The sequence below is a fragment of the Pantherophis guttatus genome, chromosome 1 (genome assembly GCF_059756535.1).
Source record: "Pantherophis guttatus breed Tessera chromosome 1, ASM5975653v1, whole genome shotgun sequence".
Taxonomy (NCBI): Eukaryota; Metazoa; Chordata; class Lepidosauria; order Squamata; family Colubridae; genus Pantherophis; species Pantherophis guttatus.
In genome coordinates this window covers 323,642,279-323,663,546 of record NC_142063.1, presented here as the reverse complement: position 1 = coordinate 323,663,546, position 21,268 = coordinate 323,642,279, and the positions used below count along the sequence as shown (strand labels likewise).

At 41.4% G+C, this 21,268-nt stretch overlaps 1 protein-coding gene across 1 annotated transcript; it reads right to left on the bottom strand.

Annotated features, from left to right (window-relative positions):
• Positions 1–15: 15 nt before the first annotated feature.
• On the bottom strand, positions 16–21,220 carry SLC30A3 (solute carrier family 30 member 3). The gene is made up of 8 exons (XM_034421120.2): positions 20,959–21,220; positions 12,738–12,955; positions 12,287–12,433; positions 7,865–8,018; positions 6,875–7,079; positions 5,754–5,859; positions 2,940–3,074; positions 16–2,069 (listed from the first exon to the last, which is right to left on the bottom strand). Exons 1-8 carry the CDS (start codon positions 21,054–21,056, stop codon positions 1,924–1,926), a joined length of 1,209 nt encoding a protein of 402 aa, XP_034277011.1. The 5' UTR covers positions 21,057–21,220; the 3' UTR covers positions 16–1,923.
• Between the last annotated feature and the right edge of the window lie 48 nt (positions 21,221–21,268).

Genomic DNA, 21,268 nt, shown 5'->3' with positions numbered 1-21,268 from the left:
TAAACTAGCCTGGTGTGGTTGAGCAGGTTACTTTATTGGAATCGCAGATATTTTCAGCATTGGATTAAAATAGTTAAAATACCATCTGGAGTAAAAAAATATACATACACTACACAGAAATACACAAAACAAAATAATAGACTCAAATTGTGAATGCAAAAATGACTTGGGCTGAGCATATGGTGGTAGTGTGGCAACAAGTTCAGATAGCAGTAGCAGAAAGCTTTTTCTATTGGTCACTAAGATTTTGGGGCCCTTTACTTGGCCTCTGGAACAGTAGCTGTGAGGAGCAGCTTTAACTTCTTTAACCACCAGTATCGGAAAACAGTACGTTTCTGATACCAATTGCTAGTGAACAGTCAAAAGAATACTTTTAGACTCCACTATTAGGTTGGGAATAGAACATTGACATCTTTTCAATAATGTATCCTGCAATTTGCTTTAACTTTGGACTATGGGAGGGAGGGAGGGTTGGTCTCTTCAGCAAGGTTTTTGGAGGTTCAAGAGAAGCTCTAGTGGTAGCTGCCTGGAGAACACATGGGTACCTTGAGCTACTTTGCAGAAAAAACAAACTGCCATGGGGACTAAAGTAAACATTCTCAACTAACCAGCTATTTTACTCTGTCATGCTAGATGGAGTCTGGAGGTAGGTGATTTCACTTGCTGCTGAGATGTGCCTGCCTGTTAAAGAGCAGCTGCAATGACCTTAATATTTTTTTCCCATTCCCCCCACAATCTTCCCTGAATCTTAAAAATGGATAGTAACTGTAGCCTTCCAAGTCAAATGGTTCTTCGGGCATCCTTTCATTTGGTATATTAATATTATATTAACAACATTATCACCAGTCTGCACTTAATTCCTATTTTTCTTGTTCAGATCAATAGAACAACAAATCCAATAAGATAGTTTTGAGAATCTACACTTTTGCTCCTCCAAGTGAGGCTTAGGTCACCATAATCTGTAAGCGAATACAGCATCCTGGCTGTCATAGCATGGTAGTGTCTATATGTGCATAGGTTTTGAGGTCAGTTCTGTTCGTTATTTAGATGAGAAACCTCCTGTGAATACCATAGAAAACATGAAAAAAAAAATCCTGAAAGAAAACAGACATTTCTATACTGTGGCTAAGAAAATGACACAGATGGATCCATGGAGTCACCAGGAGTCGAGATTGACTTCCATGAGAACTGACTTTTTAAAGCTTGGTTTATACAGCAAAGCTATGCAAATATCAACTTTTCTCCAGGAAAAGGAATAAAGATAACTTCAGCTGGGGTGAGATGGTGAGAACATTGGGACAGAAGACATTTTTGTGACTAATTTTGTTGCTCCTTTGTTCTGCAGGCAAAATTGGGCTTGTTCTACTTTTGCGGTATTAGTCACAATAGGCGGTGGAGTGGAATAATGTTGCTCCACCCATGCTTTCATCATTCACATTCATTTTGAAAAGTTTTGTTATTCCTGCAGCACATGCAAACACAGAGATGGTCACAATAAAAGCCCTGAACAAGCACCAAGCTACCCAGATTGAAAAAAATGACAGCTTTTCATCTCAGAGCAAAGATGTTTAAAGGCCTTGGCACCAGATCCCCATTTCTGTTGGATTTGTACATCAATACAATTAGCAAATGAACATGGGAAACCGTTGGGGCCCCACATGACTGGAATGCAGTATGAAGAGGCAAGGCTGAGCTTGGAACGATGCTCAACCACCAGCAACTCTTCCATGGAGACTTCCTTGGCTGGGCAGACAATTATCCCTGGTGCTCTGCCATTTCCTGCATATGCTGGTTAAACATGCATTGGGAGGAGGCTTTTGCTATGAATGGCAAAAGAGGCTGGTCCCTGCTTCTGGCCCTGGATTTCCAGGCACCTCCTGGGACTGGCAGTTGAAGAAAAGTAGGCAGGGTAGCACTTTCCCCTTAGTCCTGTGGGTCCTGGCACTGGTGGCAGGTGACCATGTCATCCAGGTAGTGCTCCACCTGAATTGTGCATGAGAAGAAGCCAAACTTGCTTTGTAGCAGAGCTGTGGCTTCTTGTAGCACAACCTCCATGTCAGCATCAGATTCTGAAAGCAAAGGTCAAAGTAGGGTCAGTTGTAAACTGGCTCAGTCTATCTCATGCATTCCCCTACAGGGGAAATAAAAGCTACTATTTGTAGTTCCCAGGTCAGAATAGCAGAGATCCTATTTCACATCCCGAGTTCAATCCTCGGCATCTCCAAGTAAGACTACAAAAGACAATTTTCTGAAAAAGCTCAAGGACACCACAGGCTTGGGATAAAATATACAGTAAAGGGTTCCATTTTATAAGGCCAGGAACCACCAAGGGGGTGGGGGTTGTTGAAAGTTTTAAAGGTGAAATGAGGGCCTTACACATCTGCAAACAAGATTTGAGATAGTTTCAAAACTTGAAAAAGAACCTCTAAAGTATTAAGATATTTGGTTTTCCTGGAGGTAATGACAATAGTAGCAATAACACTACCGCGACCACCCACACTAGGAGAAAATAAAATCTTAAAGGCTCTGTCCCAGTGATGGGTTGCCTCCGGTTCGCACCGATTCTATAGAACTGGTAGTAAAACCAGCGGGAGGCTCCACCCACTGACCCGACGTCATCAAAATGCTTCTGCATATGCGCAGAAGAGCACGTGCAAGTGAAGCGAGCACGCGCACATGGCCCCTTTGCAAACCAGTAGTAAAGGTAAGTAGAACCCAACCCTGCTCTGTCCAGTGTATTCTTAGTCATGCCTTTAAAAAAAAAAAAAACGGGGTTTCTTCCACTCTTGTCTTTCCAGGGTCCAGAAATGTGATTCTGCCACAATCTGTCTGTTTTTAAGCCTGTATGCTCCTTATAAGCCAAGTCTGAAAGCCCATGAAACACTGCAGATTTCCTGCATGATCTACAGCTGCTCAGAATGGAGGAAAAAAGTACTTACCAACAGCTAAGTGTACAGCCACAACATGATGGCTGAGCGTTAAAGCCCAAAGGTGCAGATTGTGGACCTGCTTCACACCTTTGACAGAGAGCAGGGTTTCCTTCACTGCTTGGAACTCCACACCTCGTGGTGTCCCTGAAGGACAGAGAAAAAGGCACACATTAACTGGGCCCAATTCAATCCCCATTTAGAAGCCTCTGATCCCTGCTTGAATTGTGCAAAGTGACTGCCTCTTATGTAATCCAAACATACCGTAAAGCAGTCATTTTATGTACAGATCCTGGGAGGAAGACACAAGATGCAGAAGAAGAGAGATATCTTCTATGCAATTTCCCCCTGAGCTAAGGAAAGCACGGTCACATCAGTGGTGGGTTGCTCACGGTTCTGTCCGGTTCTTGAGAACAGGTAGTAAAAGCGGCAGGAGGCTCCACCCACCTGCCCAGACATCATAAGGTATGATCTGCACATGTGCAGAAGCGCACACACACTCATGAGTGAAGCACGCTCCCGTTGCAAACCAGTAGTAAAGGTAAGTAGAACCCACCCCTGTGTCACATCAACTGTGCAGCTCAGCACGGAGACATTATTCCAAAACCAGTCTTGAGAAAACACAGTTATTTTTGTACTGAAATTTGAGAGGACTAGTATACCTGGTACATCATTTTATTTTTTTGCCTTGATCAGAAAAATCACTTTCCATTCTGCCCGCACCCCACAATGGAGAACATAACCACTTTCTATATATACAAGTTGCACAGAGCTTTGCTTTAGTTAAAATTTGTTGAGTAAGTCCAACTTAGGTTGGTTTCACATTAATGAGTGTGTGAATGATTAAAACTGAATAAATGATTAATGAGTGTGTGAATGATACTATCTAAAACACACACCTGGTTCTATGTGGCTCTTTTATCAAAGACAAGTACGGGTAGTTACCTGAGACACTGAGCATCCAGCATTGCTGAATTGTGGATATTAGAAATCTTTGTTTCGAATTCTAGTTTCCATGAACTAATGCTGGCTGCATAGGTTTGGATAGCATAACAAGCCTCAGGTATGCTATTGCCCGTATTTAAAAAATTGTGGCTTATACACATTTTAACAGAGCTCCCATAAACAGCTTGCATATTCTAACTGTGGTAATCATAAGTATATGTTGGGAAAGCATTCCAGTAGGGTATCGTCATCTGTGATGGTCCTTTTATCTAAAAATACTGTTCCTGAACAGAGGCACATTGATGCTGTTACTAATCTAAAAGCCATTATACAATTCTTGGTTTGTTACTGCAGTTTGAAAAAAGCCATGGCTAATAGTCAGACTCTTAGTGTTTCCTTGAAACCCAAGCCATATGTTTGGTTGTTTGTTTTAAAGGTATGATAGAAATATAGTAAGAAAATGATGGAGGAGGAAGTAGAGGACACAAAATATGTACCCAGATGACACACTGAATGATTAATGATGTATTGTTTGTTTGTTTAATAAAAAACTTGTTATTAAAAAAAAACCCAAGTCATATGTGAGCCTCCCTTACCCTGATATGGAGTCTTGGCCATTTCCAATAAATTGCATAATGCTTTCAGAATTTTTAGCTGTAATCATGCCATCTGCAATCCAGATGGACTCAGTTATGGATGTACCACTGGAAAACCTGAAAAATCAGGCTAGGGACAGATCATTATGGAGAAAACTATCTATGTGGTTGCTAAGAGTCGACACTGACTTGATGGCATCTAACCAATCAATCAAATCAATGCCATCTAAGTGCAAACATGAGTGGCAAGTGTAAACAGGATTTGAGCCAAATCAGGACAAATGTAAGATAAGAGGAGTCCTTGAGAAACTTCAAGGTTTGCAGAAGGATAAAGGATTTTTTATTTAAATGGGCAGTCTCAACTGTCAGTACCTGTCTTTCTATTCCTGCCCCCCCCCCCCCCCGCCATCACAATTGATGTTTTTTGGATGAGAAACAAAACATTTTGTTCTTCTTCCTCAAGGAAAAAAACAGTCCCGTTGCCTTTTGAAAAAGCACCTTTGAAACAACTATGACCTGGATGACTGAGAATCTCCAGCAATATTTAAATGGACAAACCAACTAAAGCACAGCACAGCAAGGACTGAATATCCTTTGGTACCTCAGAATGTCAAATGCCAGGTGGAAAATTAAAAAAACAGGAAGCAGGAATAGACTGCCAGTTTGATTTTTTTTGCAGCCTATAATATCTTGCAGTAGGTAGGACTAATTGCCAAGAGCTCTAAAGTGGAGCATTTCAATTGGACTGTGTGCAGCACAGATGCAATGTTTTGTTATACATCCCACTGGAAATTATCCCACTTATCATATGGTAACTAACTGTAGGTAGTTGATCACCATCATCATCAAGATAATTTCATCTTATTACTTTGATCAACACAGACTCTGTCTAGGTTATTTTCTTATTTCAAAATAATAGTTTATTTCTAAACATTTGCCACTTGAGGCAAGATATCTAAAGGCCAATTTATGAGCAGACCCTCTGGTGGTTTCTCATTTCTTCACCTTTTGATATACATAACTAAAGAAATTTGTGTCATTATTTTCTTCCTCAATGTACTTGTGTACAATGTACAAAGGCAAATTCCTTTGCTCTTGCCATCATTGCCCATAGCTTTAAATGCACGTATACCATCCACTTACACTGTTAATTATACATAAACCATTGTTAATTAATAACTTCCTATAATAAAACAGATTATCTGCAAGAATCATTGTAGAATTATTTTAACAATGTCCGTCCCCCTGTAATGTAGCCCCCTTGCAGCTGTGAAAGACAACTTACCTTCCATCAGTACTCGAAAGACATCACGAAGGATGGTTAAAGTGGAGCCCAGCACAAAGACTGAGAAGAGGAAAGTACTCACTGGGTCAGCAATCTTACATTGGGGCTGCAAAAAAGGAGAGGGAATGGCAGATAGTATGAAGCATCCTGATACTTAATTCCCAATTCTCGCACCCTGAGTTGGTTTTGCAAAGGAAAAGGACAAGTAGTCACACAATCCCACTTTTTTTATAGCCAAGGTTCTCAGTAGAATGTTTATATATTTTGATCCTTGTTAACATTGTTATATCTGAGCTATAAAAACTCATATGACCATTAAATAGCTGCCATTCTGATGGACTGGTAGCCCAGATAGAATACAGTAGGCCTAAACTTAACACAGACAATTCCTCTGAAGGTAACCTGGTTTTCTATGCTATATTTAAATTTTGTTTTATGGTTATTTTAATTCTGGTTAAAAATATTTTGCTCTCTTTAAACACACCTCCATCATTAAATTCATTGGTAAGCTTGTTTTCTTCTAGATTTCTTTTCTGCAATTTGATATTCTGTTACTGGCCAGCCAATCATGGATGCACATTTTGTGGGAGTACTTTAAAATTCCAAAAGTGTTTTCTACACACACAGAGAAAGTATTGCCGTTATATGTCAATGAATATAATTCTAGAAGTTTCTGGGTCCATCTTCTCCCAAAAAGTCTGAATAGGAACTTAGTATCTCTTCCACTGAACATTTGCATGTACAGCAAATGAAATGGAGGTAAATTTTGGAAGAAAAATGTGTCTTGTTCTAACAATCAGACACCTGCACCTTGTTTCCCCAAGCTTGATCTCCCAATCAGACCCACCATTAGGGCAAAGATATCTGGCCTAACCATAATTTCTTTTGCAATGTGTGAGGAAGAGCTACTTCTTCCATCAGTTGTTTATTCACAATATTTAACTCCTTGGTGACTTTAGTTGTGCTGGGATTCCACATCTACTTTTCTGCACAACTACTGCCTTAGGCTGGGGGGAAAGTAGAAGTAATGGAGGGAAATGCTCATAAGGGAGGTCTTCATTTAGAGAACAAGAGAAACGACGTATTGTATTAAATAAGTATCATACCCTGATCCTTCATACCTTGAAATAGATGACAGTGGCAGCAACAAAGACCCCAATGCTTTGAAGTAGGTCCCCCACCACATGTACAAAAGCTGCTCGGACACTGGTGTTGTCATGGGTGGGAATGGAGGGGCCACGAGGGCTGTCCTCAATCTGTTCATAGTCTCTTGTGCTGAATCCATGACTGTGTGCAGAGCCTGACTGATGCAGAAGGTAGGCCATGCTGTGGAGAATTTCGAGAGTGGTAACTAAAATCATCTTTGTCTCTATTTCTCACCAAACAATTATAAAAATCCCATCCATCACAGCAAACCTTCTTCTACCCATAGTTTCTATTCCTTCACCAATCGGTACCGACAACTGGACTAGCATATATATCATATTCATAGAGGTGATATACTTTAATTACAAAATAATCATAGCCAAAATATAGCAGCTATAGTATAGATCGTTAAGGGCATCTCCTAATCAGTGCTTTTACGGCAACCAAGCAAAATAGGAAATCTTTCAAATATGCACATATTTTATTTGAATTGCTCTACAGGAAGACAGACAGGCTAGGTAGAATCCTGCCTGATAGGATCAGCAATGGTTTCCACATAATCTCCAGCATCTTGAAAGATTAAAAAGCAACAGCTTTGGGAAAAGTCATTTTGTAAAGATGACCAGTAAAGGGAAGTGGATTCTAGCAAAATCAGATCAAAAGACCGCCTGAAGTAGAAGTTTATTTTCAATCAAACCAGCCAAATAATTCTGAAAATATCAACAAAACCCCTCAAATACAGTGGCATCTTAAAGAGAAGTAGAACAAATTTCTTATGGCCACAAACAGGACCTGTCTGCTCATAACAGACCCCTTCAACATGCGATCAGTGGAAGTATATGGCTGACAGCTTGCAATAGAAGTTAGCTTGCTTAATCGGTCCCACATAGACACTCTACCTGATAATTAAAATTACCTCCTCAGAGTTAATATTCAAATATTTTCCCCATCCTAGTAATCCTTACATGATGTTCACTCCCACTGCACAGGCTGAAGTGCCCAGCATCACAGAAGCTTCAATCTCATAGTCGTTGCTAATTATGCGGGCTGAAGCTAAGTAGACCAGCACTCCTGTAACGATCCAGATAGAGAAGACAGAAGCCAAGGCACCCAGGGTTTCTGTGAGAAAAAAGAAAGCTGCTGTTCAGGTTCCCTAACTATCTTGACAATTTTCCTCCTGATCTTTCTGTAAGCTGCTCGGGGAATAGTAATGCAGACTAGCATTAGACTGGCATTAATTGCACACCAAAAGGGCAAAACCTAGATCTCATCTTGGCTCTGTTCAAAATTATTTGGAGAAAATTTGGGGAGAAGCTACAGGCTAGTTTAAATTTTCACAGTGGCCCTTTCCCTACTTGCATTTAGAAATGTTTTATAGTGCCCTGACAATTGCCATGCTCTCCTTATAGATCATTAATTTTGCATTATATTTTAGTGTCACCTAGTCTCAATGCCAAAATAACAGTGAAGTAGACAGGCTTTATATAATTTCTACAATGGCTGGGTGATGCTACCAGTATAATCACAAGTATAAAAATGACCTCTCATTTCATTACTACCCATAGTTGAAGATTTAAACAGCCTTGTGTTGTGATTTTCCTGTTTAATCTTACATTCTCTAAGCAGTTGTATTTAGTGAACAATTGCATTTATTAGGTAATGTTCAAGATTTGAAATCTGAGTTTCAACAATATATGGAACGAGAACTGCCAGATGTATAATTCAGAAGAGGCAGGGATACTTGAATTTACACGGATAATAACTGATAGATAGCAAAAAAGGCAAAGGAGCTCCAAAAAGATAACCATTTTGGCATTTTTATTATATTCAGGTTTTTAACTGCACAGTTCATAACAAAATGTATATATAGATTTTAAAAATATAGATGTATTCAGTCATCTCACTTGGCTATTTCAGAATTTATTTGATGATTAGGCAATAACAATTAAAATAGAATAAGGTGCAAGTAAATTATTCAATATTGGAATAATGGAGAAAGGAGTGTACGAAGTACTAGACTTTATTTAATTTTAATGCAGAATATATCATGCCAAATGCTGGACCAGTTGCAATAGAAATTGAAATTCAAATTTTTGGGAGAAACATCAACAGTGTTAGAAATGTTAATGATACCTTGAGGTCTTAAAGTGAGGAAGACATCTCTTCTTAAATCTCTTGTTAAAGATGAAAAAAAGAAATGCAAAAGCTGTCTCGATGCTCAATATAAGAAACCCCTAAGGTTTTGTCAAGAGGCAATGCTAACACACTGAAAATAGAGAAGAAGCTGAAGTAATAGCATATTATTTTCCTAGGCTCAAAAATGTACAGAGATGGTGACTATAGCCATGAAATCAAGAGATATACTGTAACCTCCTTGGGAAAAAGACAAGTTTAGGCAAAATATTAATGTGAAGAGATAACAAGTTTGCATTATCAAGCCCATAGCTCTCCAGTGATATGGCTATGAAAGCTGTAAAAATTGATTGGGAATACTTTGAGTAGCAAGAACACATCATTCAATACCACAGGAAGTAAAATCAGACTGAATGCTGGACACAGATTAAGAAAGTTAATGTTGAAACAGATAACACAATGTGAAAAGACCTTTCTCATACTGGAGAAAATCCTGATAGTTGGAAAAATCAAAGGCAATAAGAAAAAACAAACCAAGAGAAAATAAGTTATCTAGATACTATAACTGATATAACTATATACTTGCAATAACTTAAAGAAGCAGTTATTAGTAATTTTAGAGAAGCCACTACAGAGTCCCCAAACTGCAATAGGGCACAGTGACACCTACCCTATCCATGCCTAACATGAGCTACCCTATCCATGCCTATCCATGCCTAACATGAATTAGTAAATGATGTGCCAAAAAGGAACAATAAAAATCTGAGGAGAAAATAATTCTGAGGGCCTATAATAGACACACTCCCACAATTGGGCAGCATATTTTAGAATTTACTCTATTGCCATAATAGAGTCACTCTCTGAGATGAGTGGTTTGATAAATTTGACAAATAGAAAAAGAGATAATAGAAATAGAAATAGAAAATGGATTGGTGAGGAAGCCAAGTTTATGATGTCATTGTTTTATACTGACACAACAGTGAGGAATAACAGAGAAATAACATTTATTATAAATCTAATTGGGTAAAATTGAGCCCATCCATTTTCTTCAGCCTATAAAGTTGATGTGAGATGAAATAGAAATCACTTTTCTTCAACTTAAATTTATTAATTTTAAATCCTGCCTTTCAGGATAACAAGTCTCTCAAGCAGCTTATACAGTAGGTAAGCCTTTTCCCTTCTTCTGTTCAATCATGACTGATTCTTGGAGATTACCTGGAGAAGTCCCTGCAGTTTATGTGGCAAGGTTTTTAAGAAATGGTTTGCAATTGCCTCCTTCCTAGGGCTAAGAGAAAGTGATTGGTCCAAGGTCATCCATCTAGCTGTGAGCCTTTGTCTCTTCAGAACTAAAGAAGCTTATTGGATGAGAAGCGAAAGTTTTCAAAGGAAAAAACAAGAAAGTCCAGTTGTCATTTGGGGAAAAAAGGCACTTTTGGAACAACCATGACCAGAATGAGAATATCCATTGACATTTTGTTCCTGAAGCAAGGCTACAACTCACAGTCTCCTGTTTTTAACCTGATGTCTTAACCAACTGGTTCTCAATAAGTAATTTATACAATTGTAAACAAAAACAAAGTAATAATTACTTAATTACAAATAACCAAACTGTAGGGTAACTGATGGTAATGATCTTGTGAGCAGATCAAAGGAATTCAGCAGCTCTGATAATGAGTCTCTTGCCTTCCTCCCTTTCCTCATCAAAGATGATATGCCTATCCATTCCTAGAAGTTCTTCTAACTGCCATCAGAGTACCCAGAGTAAAGTTGAAGGAAGGGACGGAAAAGCAAACTGTAGGGAAGTCTTAGGCAATGGACAAGTACACCTCACAGATACCAGATCAAATCTTCAAAATAGGCAGCCCTGAAAATGGATGCTGAAGGATATTCTTGTTTAGTTTTGCACCTGATTCTCTGCATCAAAAGAGACTCCACAAGTCCCCTGCAAATCCAAAGAAACCTTCTGATTGTCATCAAAGATCTAAAAAGTAAACAGGTACATAAATCTTCTTTTATCTTCAGTCAGCCATTCTGCTTCCTTACTCCCTTCCCTCTTGGAGTTCTCTGCATGCAGCATTCAGACAAGCACTTAAATGCTAAACCCAAGCCTTAGGCTAGGGGAGAGGACCCCAAACTTTAAAACATTGTAAGAAGTATTGCCACATACAAATTCAGCAATTATAACATGCTGTAGGTCCTATAATATCTCCAGAGACCTTAATCACAGTGCACATAGCTCTAGTTTTTTTCTATGCGTTTTGCCCTCACACTACTTTGCAATGGTTCAAAAGGGAGAAGAAATTCATTCCTGCTAGTCTTTCACACAAAGATATGTTTTGAAGATGTCTCACAGTATGTTCAAATGCTGTTTTTTATTTTAATTGATGTAATTATTTTGTCAGAAAACAGAGAAAAGCAGAGGGGACAATAAGGAAAAAAGCATTCACAGAGAAGTCATAATTGCATATATTGAGACACTGTATTGACATGTATTTTTTAAGAAGGGGACAATAATCTCAGACCCCACACATGAGAGGGCAGTACTCACTAAAAATATGTTTCAAATGGATTTCTATTATTGTTCAAGGAAGTAAAACAAATAAATGTAAATATATGCTAGACTATTAACTTCAATAGATAAGATGGAGTTACCTTAGCACAGGCTATCATGAGAAGGAAGGAATAGAGCAAATATTCTGTCCCAAACCAATATCAATCTTAAAAAAAGACTCTGATCAGAGGAAAATCTTATACCACAAGATCAGAAGGATTATCTTTCAGCATTCATTCATTTTGTCAATGGAAAACAGGCACAGGTTGGTGTGAATAGCCCTCAGATGTAGGACAAATGAAATCAGGGACAAATGTCATGTTGTCTAAGGACTTTTCAAGAACAAATCTTGTAGAGTTTTCTAGAAATGTACATTCCATCCATTTCCTGTAAAAGGCCAATTCAGTTATTCTAATGTTCTCTCTAATTTCTTCAGACAAAATTGTAACCTTAATTCTCAGGACATGTGTTGAAAGCCATGTGTAGCTGCTTATTAATGCAACCATCTCTCCATGACTCTGGTTAAATCTAAACAAATTATTCTAGATTGTGTGTCAATTTGTGGAGAAGGACTCTAACTTCCAGTGTAAAAAACATGCTTCAGCTTTCTGCTAATGTCAGAGATGGGTTGTAACCTGTTTGAATGTTGGGAAGTGAGATACTATAGGAATGTTTTCATTGGTCAGCTATTGAAAGAACCTACCTGAGCGGTGCCAGCCGAAGCTCATGGTTTTGGTGGCTGGGCGAGTAGAGACCCAGAGTGAAAAGAGGCTGACACCCATGCTGCCCATATCTGTCAACAGGTGGGCTGCATCTGTCATGATGGCCAGGCTATGTGCCAGGTATCCACCTGGAAAGCAAACAGACAGACCCCTGGGGATTTTAAAAGCATAGATGGAGACAGCAATTAAAACCTAGCATAAATATGTGCACAACTTGTTAAACTGGTTAATGATAAGATAATAATGTTTTATTGTATATCACTTCATATGTTATACAGACAGAAGCCTTTTAGTCAGTTTATGGTTTAATGAGTTGGATGAATCCAGAAAAGGAGTTAATTAAACAACCAGGTTAAGTGTGTTTAGATGGATGCAGATGATTAATAAATTAATAAATAGGGCAGATCTATTATATATTTTGACAAAACTGACCTATAACTTCTCCAACCATGAAGAGAAAGCAGACCAGACAGGCAATGCTGAGTTTCCGCTGAGCCTGACGTTTCTGTTGACTTTGAGTGGTGGAGCATGGCATAAGATGACAGTGGGGGACCACACATGGCTCCATCTTGAGTCCCACCATGGATATATTTGCATGGCCATTTTCTGAGGGCAGGTTGGGAAAGACATCTTGAGAACCTGCAAACAAACTGAAAAAAGATTGGGCCATCAGAAGAACCTTCCATCTGGGTCAGATGCCAGAAGTACTAATAAAGGAGAATATTTGTAGCTGAGGGTTGACATGAAACGTCTGGAAGAAAACAAGCAAGCTCAAAGAGCACCAAGGAACCCTGATGCCAGCAGTCCACATCAATTCCTGCCCCCTCCAATGTTGCAATGGTGTTAATCCAATATCCAGCAAGAATAGAAAAATAGCAAGGAAAATATGATAAAGGCTTGAGCAGAAATCATGAAGGTGCAGCCCACTGGATTCTGGTGAGAGCAGTAAAGATACATGTTCACATTTTGGTTTTATGGAGAAATAGCTGTGTCAATTAAAACCAAGAACAAACCATAAACAAATGAGCACAGGCTGCACAGGCTGACCTGTTGATAGAATTAACTTATTTCATGAGATTGTATAATACATGAAATAAACTAGCTAAAAGGTTTGAATAACATACTACCCCCTTTCCTTCCTCCCTCCATCCACAGATACATATACAACAAATTTATAAGTTATAATGTTCTACAAACTATATTAGATCTTGAACTGCCCTAGTTAAGGTACCAAGCAAATTGAAACAATTAGGAAGGAGATGGATGCACACCAGAAACAAATTTACTGAGACTGACCTTCCTGACCATCCATCTTTGGCAGTGGAGTGACCAAGGAGGAGTCTATCAACAACATATTTTTAATGCAGTCTAAAACTCATTGTGACAGTTAAAACAAACCTGTTATGGTAATGATTGCAATTTGCTAATCCCTACTTCTCAGTTAATTCAATTTGGTGAGTTCACACAATATATTGAAATTTAAACTAACCAAATGGATTACGTTTGATCACTATACTAATCTACAACAAAAAATAAATACTATTAATATTTATGAAATGTGTGCTTGCATCTTAGATCTTTACTGAACTGGTTTCTGAGCACAGCAAATTTGCCCTTGGTTTTGAGTTGCTTGCAAGAAACAAAGGTGAGGAATGGTTCTTGACTTCCTGCCCTATTTGTGAGTCTCTTGGAGATATTAGCCCAACCACTGCAGGAGGCAGAATGCTGGATAACATGGAATGATTTTGGCCCGATCCCTGCAGAAACAGTGATATAACACAAGTGTAACTCAGCTCTGATATTCACCACCCTATATTTATTTGGAACTTGGCAGCGTCTTTCATAAGCACTCAGCCAGTGAAAACAGATGCTAATAATACATTTCAGTCACCCAGATGGATAATTAATAGCAAGGGATGGCTCAGTAAGCACTGAGCATCTTCTATCAATTTTGAGCCAACTCAAGTTCTGTGCCCCAACAAGAGATGAAAATCCCTAATACATCTCATGAGGTTTTGCCATGGCAGCTGCACATGGCAAGGGCTCTTTTAAAGATAGTTTGTTTGACTCAGGAGCAGATGCAAGCAAGCCTCCAGCAGAACTCTCAGCTGGACATGCTTCACCAGCAGGCCACCTGCGCAGTCAAGAAGGCATGGAAGGACTCAAGCCAATCCTTATCAGAAACCACACATTTTGCATTCCTCTGTCTACTCTATCCAATCACTTTCATGCCACAGGAAGTTCTAGGCAACCTGAGTAAGGAACTGCAACTCACATGCTCCTGTACTTAGGGGTAACATCTGAGGGATCCCATCTCATAATACCTATGCAGTCAGAAGATTCACTACATTTCAGGTGTGTCACTTAGAAATCAAGAATTAGAAGATGTGTAGCTCAGATAGGTTTTGGATGAGCTCCAACAGCATATTTGCATCATGTCAGTAGAGACTGTCTTCTGCCCAGGACTTTCTATGGCCACGAATCAGGCTTAGGTGGACCTGATTCAGTTAATGTTAGTTTGGGCACTTCTCCCACCCCTCCCCACTTTCTTCTTGTTGACTCTTAGGGTAGGCTTTGGATTAGCTCCAACTCCTTTACTTGCATTGAGAAGGATGAAAATATGCTTAGTATGCAATTTTTTTCCTTTTTCTTTTTGCCCTCTCCCCATAACTTTGCTTTCTTTTCTCCTCAGTGAGACAGTAATCTTTGGCTGGAACAAATTAAAGGAGCATTTTCTCCGTTGTTTAAACAACTTAAAAAATTAGACTCAAGGCATAGTATCTGCTAGGATTTGTTTGCCCAGGACTTTAGAGGGAGAGAACCAGTTTGTAGAGGTTAAGGGCCCAGGCTAGATCCAGTGCTTGGGCACAAAGCCAAATGGGTGATTTTGAGCTGATCACTTTCAAGCAGGCAATGGCAAACAACTTCAGAAAATGTTCCAAGAAAACTGCAGGGACTAATCCAGGCAGTCACTAGGAGTCAACACATGGAAGCACATGCTGTACACATACACTTTAAAGCAGGGGTCCCCAAACTTGGGAACTTTAAGACTTGTGGACTTCAACTCCCAGAATTCCATAGCCAGCATGTGGATTTCAACTTGTGGATTTCAACTTGTGAACTTCAACTCCCCATGGCTGGTTGGGGAATTCTGGGAGTTGAAGTCCACAAATCTTAAAGTTGCCAAGTTTGGAGACCCTTGCTTTAAAGGGAGCTGGGACACAGATCAGCAACAAAGACCAAAACTGTCCTGCTTGTATTGGTTGCTGGGGGCTTCTTGCCCTTCAACAGGCACATTTTTTCCTTCACCTCTTGCCCCTCATTGTCATGGTCCAATAGCAGGGAATCTGTGGAGAAATACTGAAATGAATCTTGTCATTTGATCTTAATAGTTTTTTTTTTAATTGATCCCATTCCCTCGGATTATTTCACATAATTATACTTCGGAAGAGGCCTCCTCCCCGAGTAACCCTGGAGCAAGATCGTCCCTTTTGTTCCCTCAGGCTTCGCAACTTGGGCTCGGAAGTTTTCATGGGTCCAGCAGGGCCCAGGCCCTGCATTCGCAGGCAGAGTGGCCTAGTGAAGGGAGCTGGAAGTCCAGGTTCAAATCCTATCCTCGCTCTCACAAATGCTCAGAAATCTCAGTGGCAGGTTAGCCCAGTTGCGCTCCGTCCTCCTGCGCAAGAGAGCTTCTTTTGCATCGAAGCTGAACATCCAATGGGCAGAAGAAGCCTGGCTTGGGGACTGGAAAAGCTCCATCACCAGTTTCAGTGCATACCAGCTGAAGTTAAAAGATGAACCCCTTCCCCTCCCGGTCCTGGTTCGTTGCTCAACTCTGCGAGACCGCTCCAAAAAATGAATAACTGGCGGGTAACTAGCGAGGCCCTCCTGTTTCTCTAAGGCCAGCTAAAGACCTGGCATCAGCTGCATCAGCATATTAAACTAAATAGGATAGGGTTTAATAGGATTAGTTTTGGTTAGTTTTGTGCATGACAGCGGTCATTTATTTTTAAGTTCCGCTTAAATTTAAACTTAAAATTCGCTAATTTAGGGTTCACATACACGCATACAGTAGATGAATTCCATTGTTGGTTGTGTGTCTGAGGCCAAAAAGTAGTAGAAGTACATAGTGCCTAAGGTATCAAAATTCCATTCCCTTCAAAGCACCAGAACAGTTTAAAAGGCCTGATTCGGGTTACTTCCAAATCCATCGTTTAGTTTTTCCTCATAGCTTCCTGGACATAATAAATTCAAATAAAGAAATGCACCAATTAATCTGTTCCTGAATTAATTTATTTTTGGGGACAGCCTCATATATTGGACCATAACTGAGCTCAGTTGGCTGAGTTCACAATTTAGTGAACGCGTGAGTAGTTACAGGTGCGTCCCGCTACTCCCATATAACACCACTATTGTGCGAGCTGCACTGGTTGCCGGTGGTCCTCCGGATCTGCTTCAAGGTGCTGGTACTCACCTATAAAGCCCTTCATGGTATGGGCCCGGGGTATTTGCAGGATCACCTCCTACCGGCCTCCCACCGCCCAGTGTGCTCACATAGGGCTGCCCTCCTCCGGGTCCCCTCAGCCACACAGTGTCGGCTGGCGGTCCCCAGGATGAGGGCGTTCTCTGTGGTCGCACCAACCCTCTGGAATGGGTTGCCCACTGGGCTCCGGACGGCCCCCGACCTCCGCACCTTCCGCGCCAACCTAAAGACATGGCTCTTTCAGCAACTTCCCTGATCTGCCATGGATTTTAACTTGGGGATTTGGGGATTTTAAATTGGTTTTTAATATTATTTAATCTTTATCTATTGTCGGATTGTTTTATTGTTGTGAGCCGCCCCGAGTCCTACGGGAGAAGGGCGGCATATAAATCTGATAAATAAATAAATAAATAATGCCCAGGGAGTTTTAACAACAAATTAACCAAGGTTAGAAGTAATTAAATGTAGCCCTTGAAGTTGCCTGATTAGGTTAAGCATGACCTGTGAAAAATTCATATGATTGTGTATGGGGGAGGGAAAGAAAAAATATTATTTGAGGTGATAATCAAGGGGAGCTACACTTGTAGACATTGTTGTTTTAAAAAAAAAGTTTTTTCAAACCCCCCCCCCAACATCTCCAATGTGCCTAGACTCTAATTATCCAATTGGCCCTATGCATTAATCGGGATGAGAGCTGTGAAGCATAACTTCTCAGCATCTAATTAAAGGCCGTGGCTTGCAAATTGGTCACATTCTGTTGCAATTATGTCAGTGGCTCAAGACATCCATAAGGGATAGAAAATATTCAACATTTTCCCCCAGTAGAAGGGAGCACATCCAGTCTGGGATTTTAGTACAATTGGAAGAGGGAAAAGACGGCAGAAAGTCATTTTTTGCAGGAAATCCTAGGTTCCTAATGGGTTCTTTCCAACTATAATTCATATGTTCTGCATAGCTTATAACAATGGGAAAATAATGAATTTTATATCGTGGAATCATTGTGGCTGTCTCCCCTAAAGGGGTTGGATAGCTGGTAGTTCAGTGTACAAACCATTACCTTCATATTTTGTAGAGCTTCCTTTTTTGTGGCTCCCTGTAGTCATTATTGTTGAAAACCAACCATTCAACTTGCCCCTACTTTGAGGCAGGAAGTTACAAAAATGGCATTAGCTATTCAAGGATTTAGAAATCCATAGAGTTTTCCTCAGAACACCCTGAAAACAGAAAATGTCCATGTGTGTGATATGGCCTACACAATTTACGTCCTCAGCCTGAGCCACAGTCCATTTTTCTGCCTCCAAATGAGATTCACTGAGGAGATGGAAGAAAGCCTGGATAGCTCTGCAGACTAAGCACTGTACTTTAACACCAGATGTCTGCAATTAAAGTAAGTTTGAATCTCTCCAAGGCTCAAGGTTGACTCAGCCTTCCATCCTTTCTAAGGTAGGTAAATTGAGGACCCAGTTTGTTGGGGCAATAAGCTGACTTCGTATAAATATACAAAAGTATGAAGGCTATTGCTTAACGCATTGTAAGCCGCCCTGAGTCTCCGGAGAAGGGCGGCATATAAATCAAATTAAAAAAAAAAAAGAAGATGGTCCTGTCCTTCCGGGACAATTGACCCCAATGACCTTCAGAGCTTTTTTCTCTGACTAGGCCCGGCAAATCTGAAGAAAGGATGAAAGTTGTTGTTGGGTTCAAGTGCCTGCCCCCTCCTCATATGCAAGCAACAAAAGAAGGCAGAAGGGAAACAGTGACAGCCCCAAAGAGCAGACTTTATCAGCCCACTGCTCAGCTGTGCCTGGCATCCAACAGAAATATGGAGGCAGATGGGTAGAAAGCTAAGCAGCCACCCCGCCTGCCAAAGGAGCAACCAGAACAGCAAAAGAAGGGATAACAAGTAAGGGTCCAACTCACTAACCTCCTCCCCAAATTTATCCCTGCAAGCCTTTCCAGGTGGCCTTCCATTCCAAAGTAGTTACACTGAAGGTCTGTGTTTACAGTAGCCGAAGCAGATTGAATTAAAAGAGAATGACTGCATTTGTGCAACCTATGGAGCTTGGTTACTTTAAACTTGATGTTAATGTTACTTTTGTTTTTGTTTTGTGCAGTTTTAGTGTATTATGCAATATTTTTTTTTTTGCTTTAATTTATATGCCGCCCTTCTCCGGAGACTCAGGGCGGCTTACAATGTGTTAAGCAATAGCCTTCATACTTTTGTATATTTGTACAAAGTCAGCTTATTGCCCCCATAAACTGGGTCCTCATTTCACCTACCCATGAAAGGATGGAAGGCTGAGTCAACCTTGAGCCTGGTGAGATTTGAATTTGCAGTAATTGCAGGCAGCTGGTGTTAATCTGTTAATAACAGTGCTTTAGTCCACTGTACTACAGGCTCTATAGCCCCTTTATGCTTCTAGTATTGTGTGATTCAGAAAATGGGTCATTTCAGCTGGTCCAGCTAGTCAGTGGTTCCTCTTCTGTACTGAGCAGCATGCAAACAGGATTCCTCCTTTCCTCCCCCACCCTCACCCCAGCTTAGTCAGCAGCTCAGTTCTGGAGCTGTGCCTGCCAAAATCTTAGGTGAGTTTTTTTTTGAAAGGGGGTCTTGTCCACTGAAGTGACGGCAGAGGGGCAGGGAGAATCCATTCCTTCCTTCCACCCACCCCACTGCTGGTTCCACTGAGCAATAATCAACTGCTTTTGGTGCAGCAGCCATGGCAGGAAGAATGAGGGGGCATTACTGCAGCAACTGCAAGAAAAAGCCCCTTGGAGCTTCTTGACCCCACACTAGGAGCAGATTTATTTTGCCCCTGCCTTTCCAGGGGCACATTAAGAAGCAGAGAAAAGGCAGGCAGGAAGGGAAAGGCTCAAGGTTGACTCAGCCTTCCATCCTTTCAAGGTAGGTAAAATGAGGACCCGAATTGTGAGGGCAATAAGCTGACTTTGTATATATATATATATTTTACTCTTCGTAGGTTTTATGTGTGTTTTTCTTTTAGCCAGGTTTTTCCTACATAAAATCTTGCAGAAGAATCTTGGTTACGTAGGAAAAACCTGGCTAAAAGAAAAACATGTACACATACACACACACACACACACACACACACACACATATATAAACACTGCTTATGGGGGTTCGAAAGCCCTACTAAGCAGGTATATACAAAAGTATGAAGGCTATTGCTTAACGCATTGTAAGCCGCCCTGAGTCTCCGGAGAAGGGCAGCATATAAATCGAACCAATAAATAAATAAATAAATAAATAAATAAATAGATAGATAGATAGATAGATAGATAGATAGATAGATAGATGGAAACGCAAGCTGCAGACCAAAACATCCACCCAAAGCTGCCTTCATCTCCAAAGCCCTCTTCCCTTGATCTCTTCCCTTCTCACTGCCTGGACCAGTTCTTCTCCCACCTGTAATGAAATGACGCTCCCTTCCCCTGCATCCCACAAGTAGGAAGCCATCAAGGGAGGAGGCGGGGGTGGATTGGATCAGCAGGAATCGAAAAGCACCTCCTGGCTTCGGAGGGCTGCAGGGATCTCAGAGGAGGAGAGGAAAGAGAGCAAGCGGAGAGGGTGGAGGGGGGGGGGGAAGTCAGCCGCCGCGGCAAGAGAGGAAAAAGCTCTGGGCGAGCAAAGTTGTCTTTAGCCTTCGAGGAAAAGGTTGACTCAGCCTTCCATCCTTTCTAAGGTAGGTGAAATGAGGACCCAGATTGTGGGGGCAATAAGCTGACTTTGTATAAATGTACAAAAGTATGAAGGCTATTGCTTAACGTATTGTAAGCCGCCCTGAGTCTCCGCAGAAGGGCGGCATACAAATTAAAGCAAAAAAAAAAGCGGAGGGGACCAACCGCACCGTAGAGGCTGGAAGAGAGGAGGGGGGCTCAGAGTGGGGGTGATGCACGCACGGGGCGGGAGGGGGACAGGAGGAAGCCAGGCTTCGCTAGCGGGCCGCTTGTTGGAAATCAGGACCCTCCAAACAAGAAGGAAACGGAACGTCCTTCAGAGAACTCCGGGCCTGCCTAAAGATCAGGGGCTTGGCTCCGATGGGCCCCCGCGGAGTCCAGGGCTCTCTGGCAGGGCAGGACTCGGCTGGGGGAGGTGGGGGCATAGCGGGGGAGGAGAATCGGGGGGCAGAAGGGGAAGGGCTGCTGCCTCACCTCTTCAGGCGAAGACTACTGGAGCTGCGGCCGCTTTGGCTGCCCACCAGGCGGGCGGTCTCGGAGGGGTCCCCACTGGCTAAAGTAGGGGGCTCCATCGCCAGGAAGGTGGGCTGCAGGCCAGCTGAACTGGACGGGCCCCTCAACGACGCCTCTTCTCTCGCTTGGGCTGCCGCTGCCGCTGTTTTCGCCGTCGAGAGGTCCGGACTACAGCAGACACAGGTGGGTGGAAAGGAGGGCTGGGGCTGGCCCCGCCCAACGCCCGCAAACTCCTCCCCCTGCAGGCAGTCCTCTGCTCACCCCCACACAT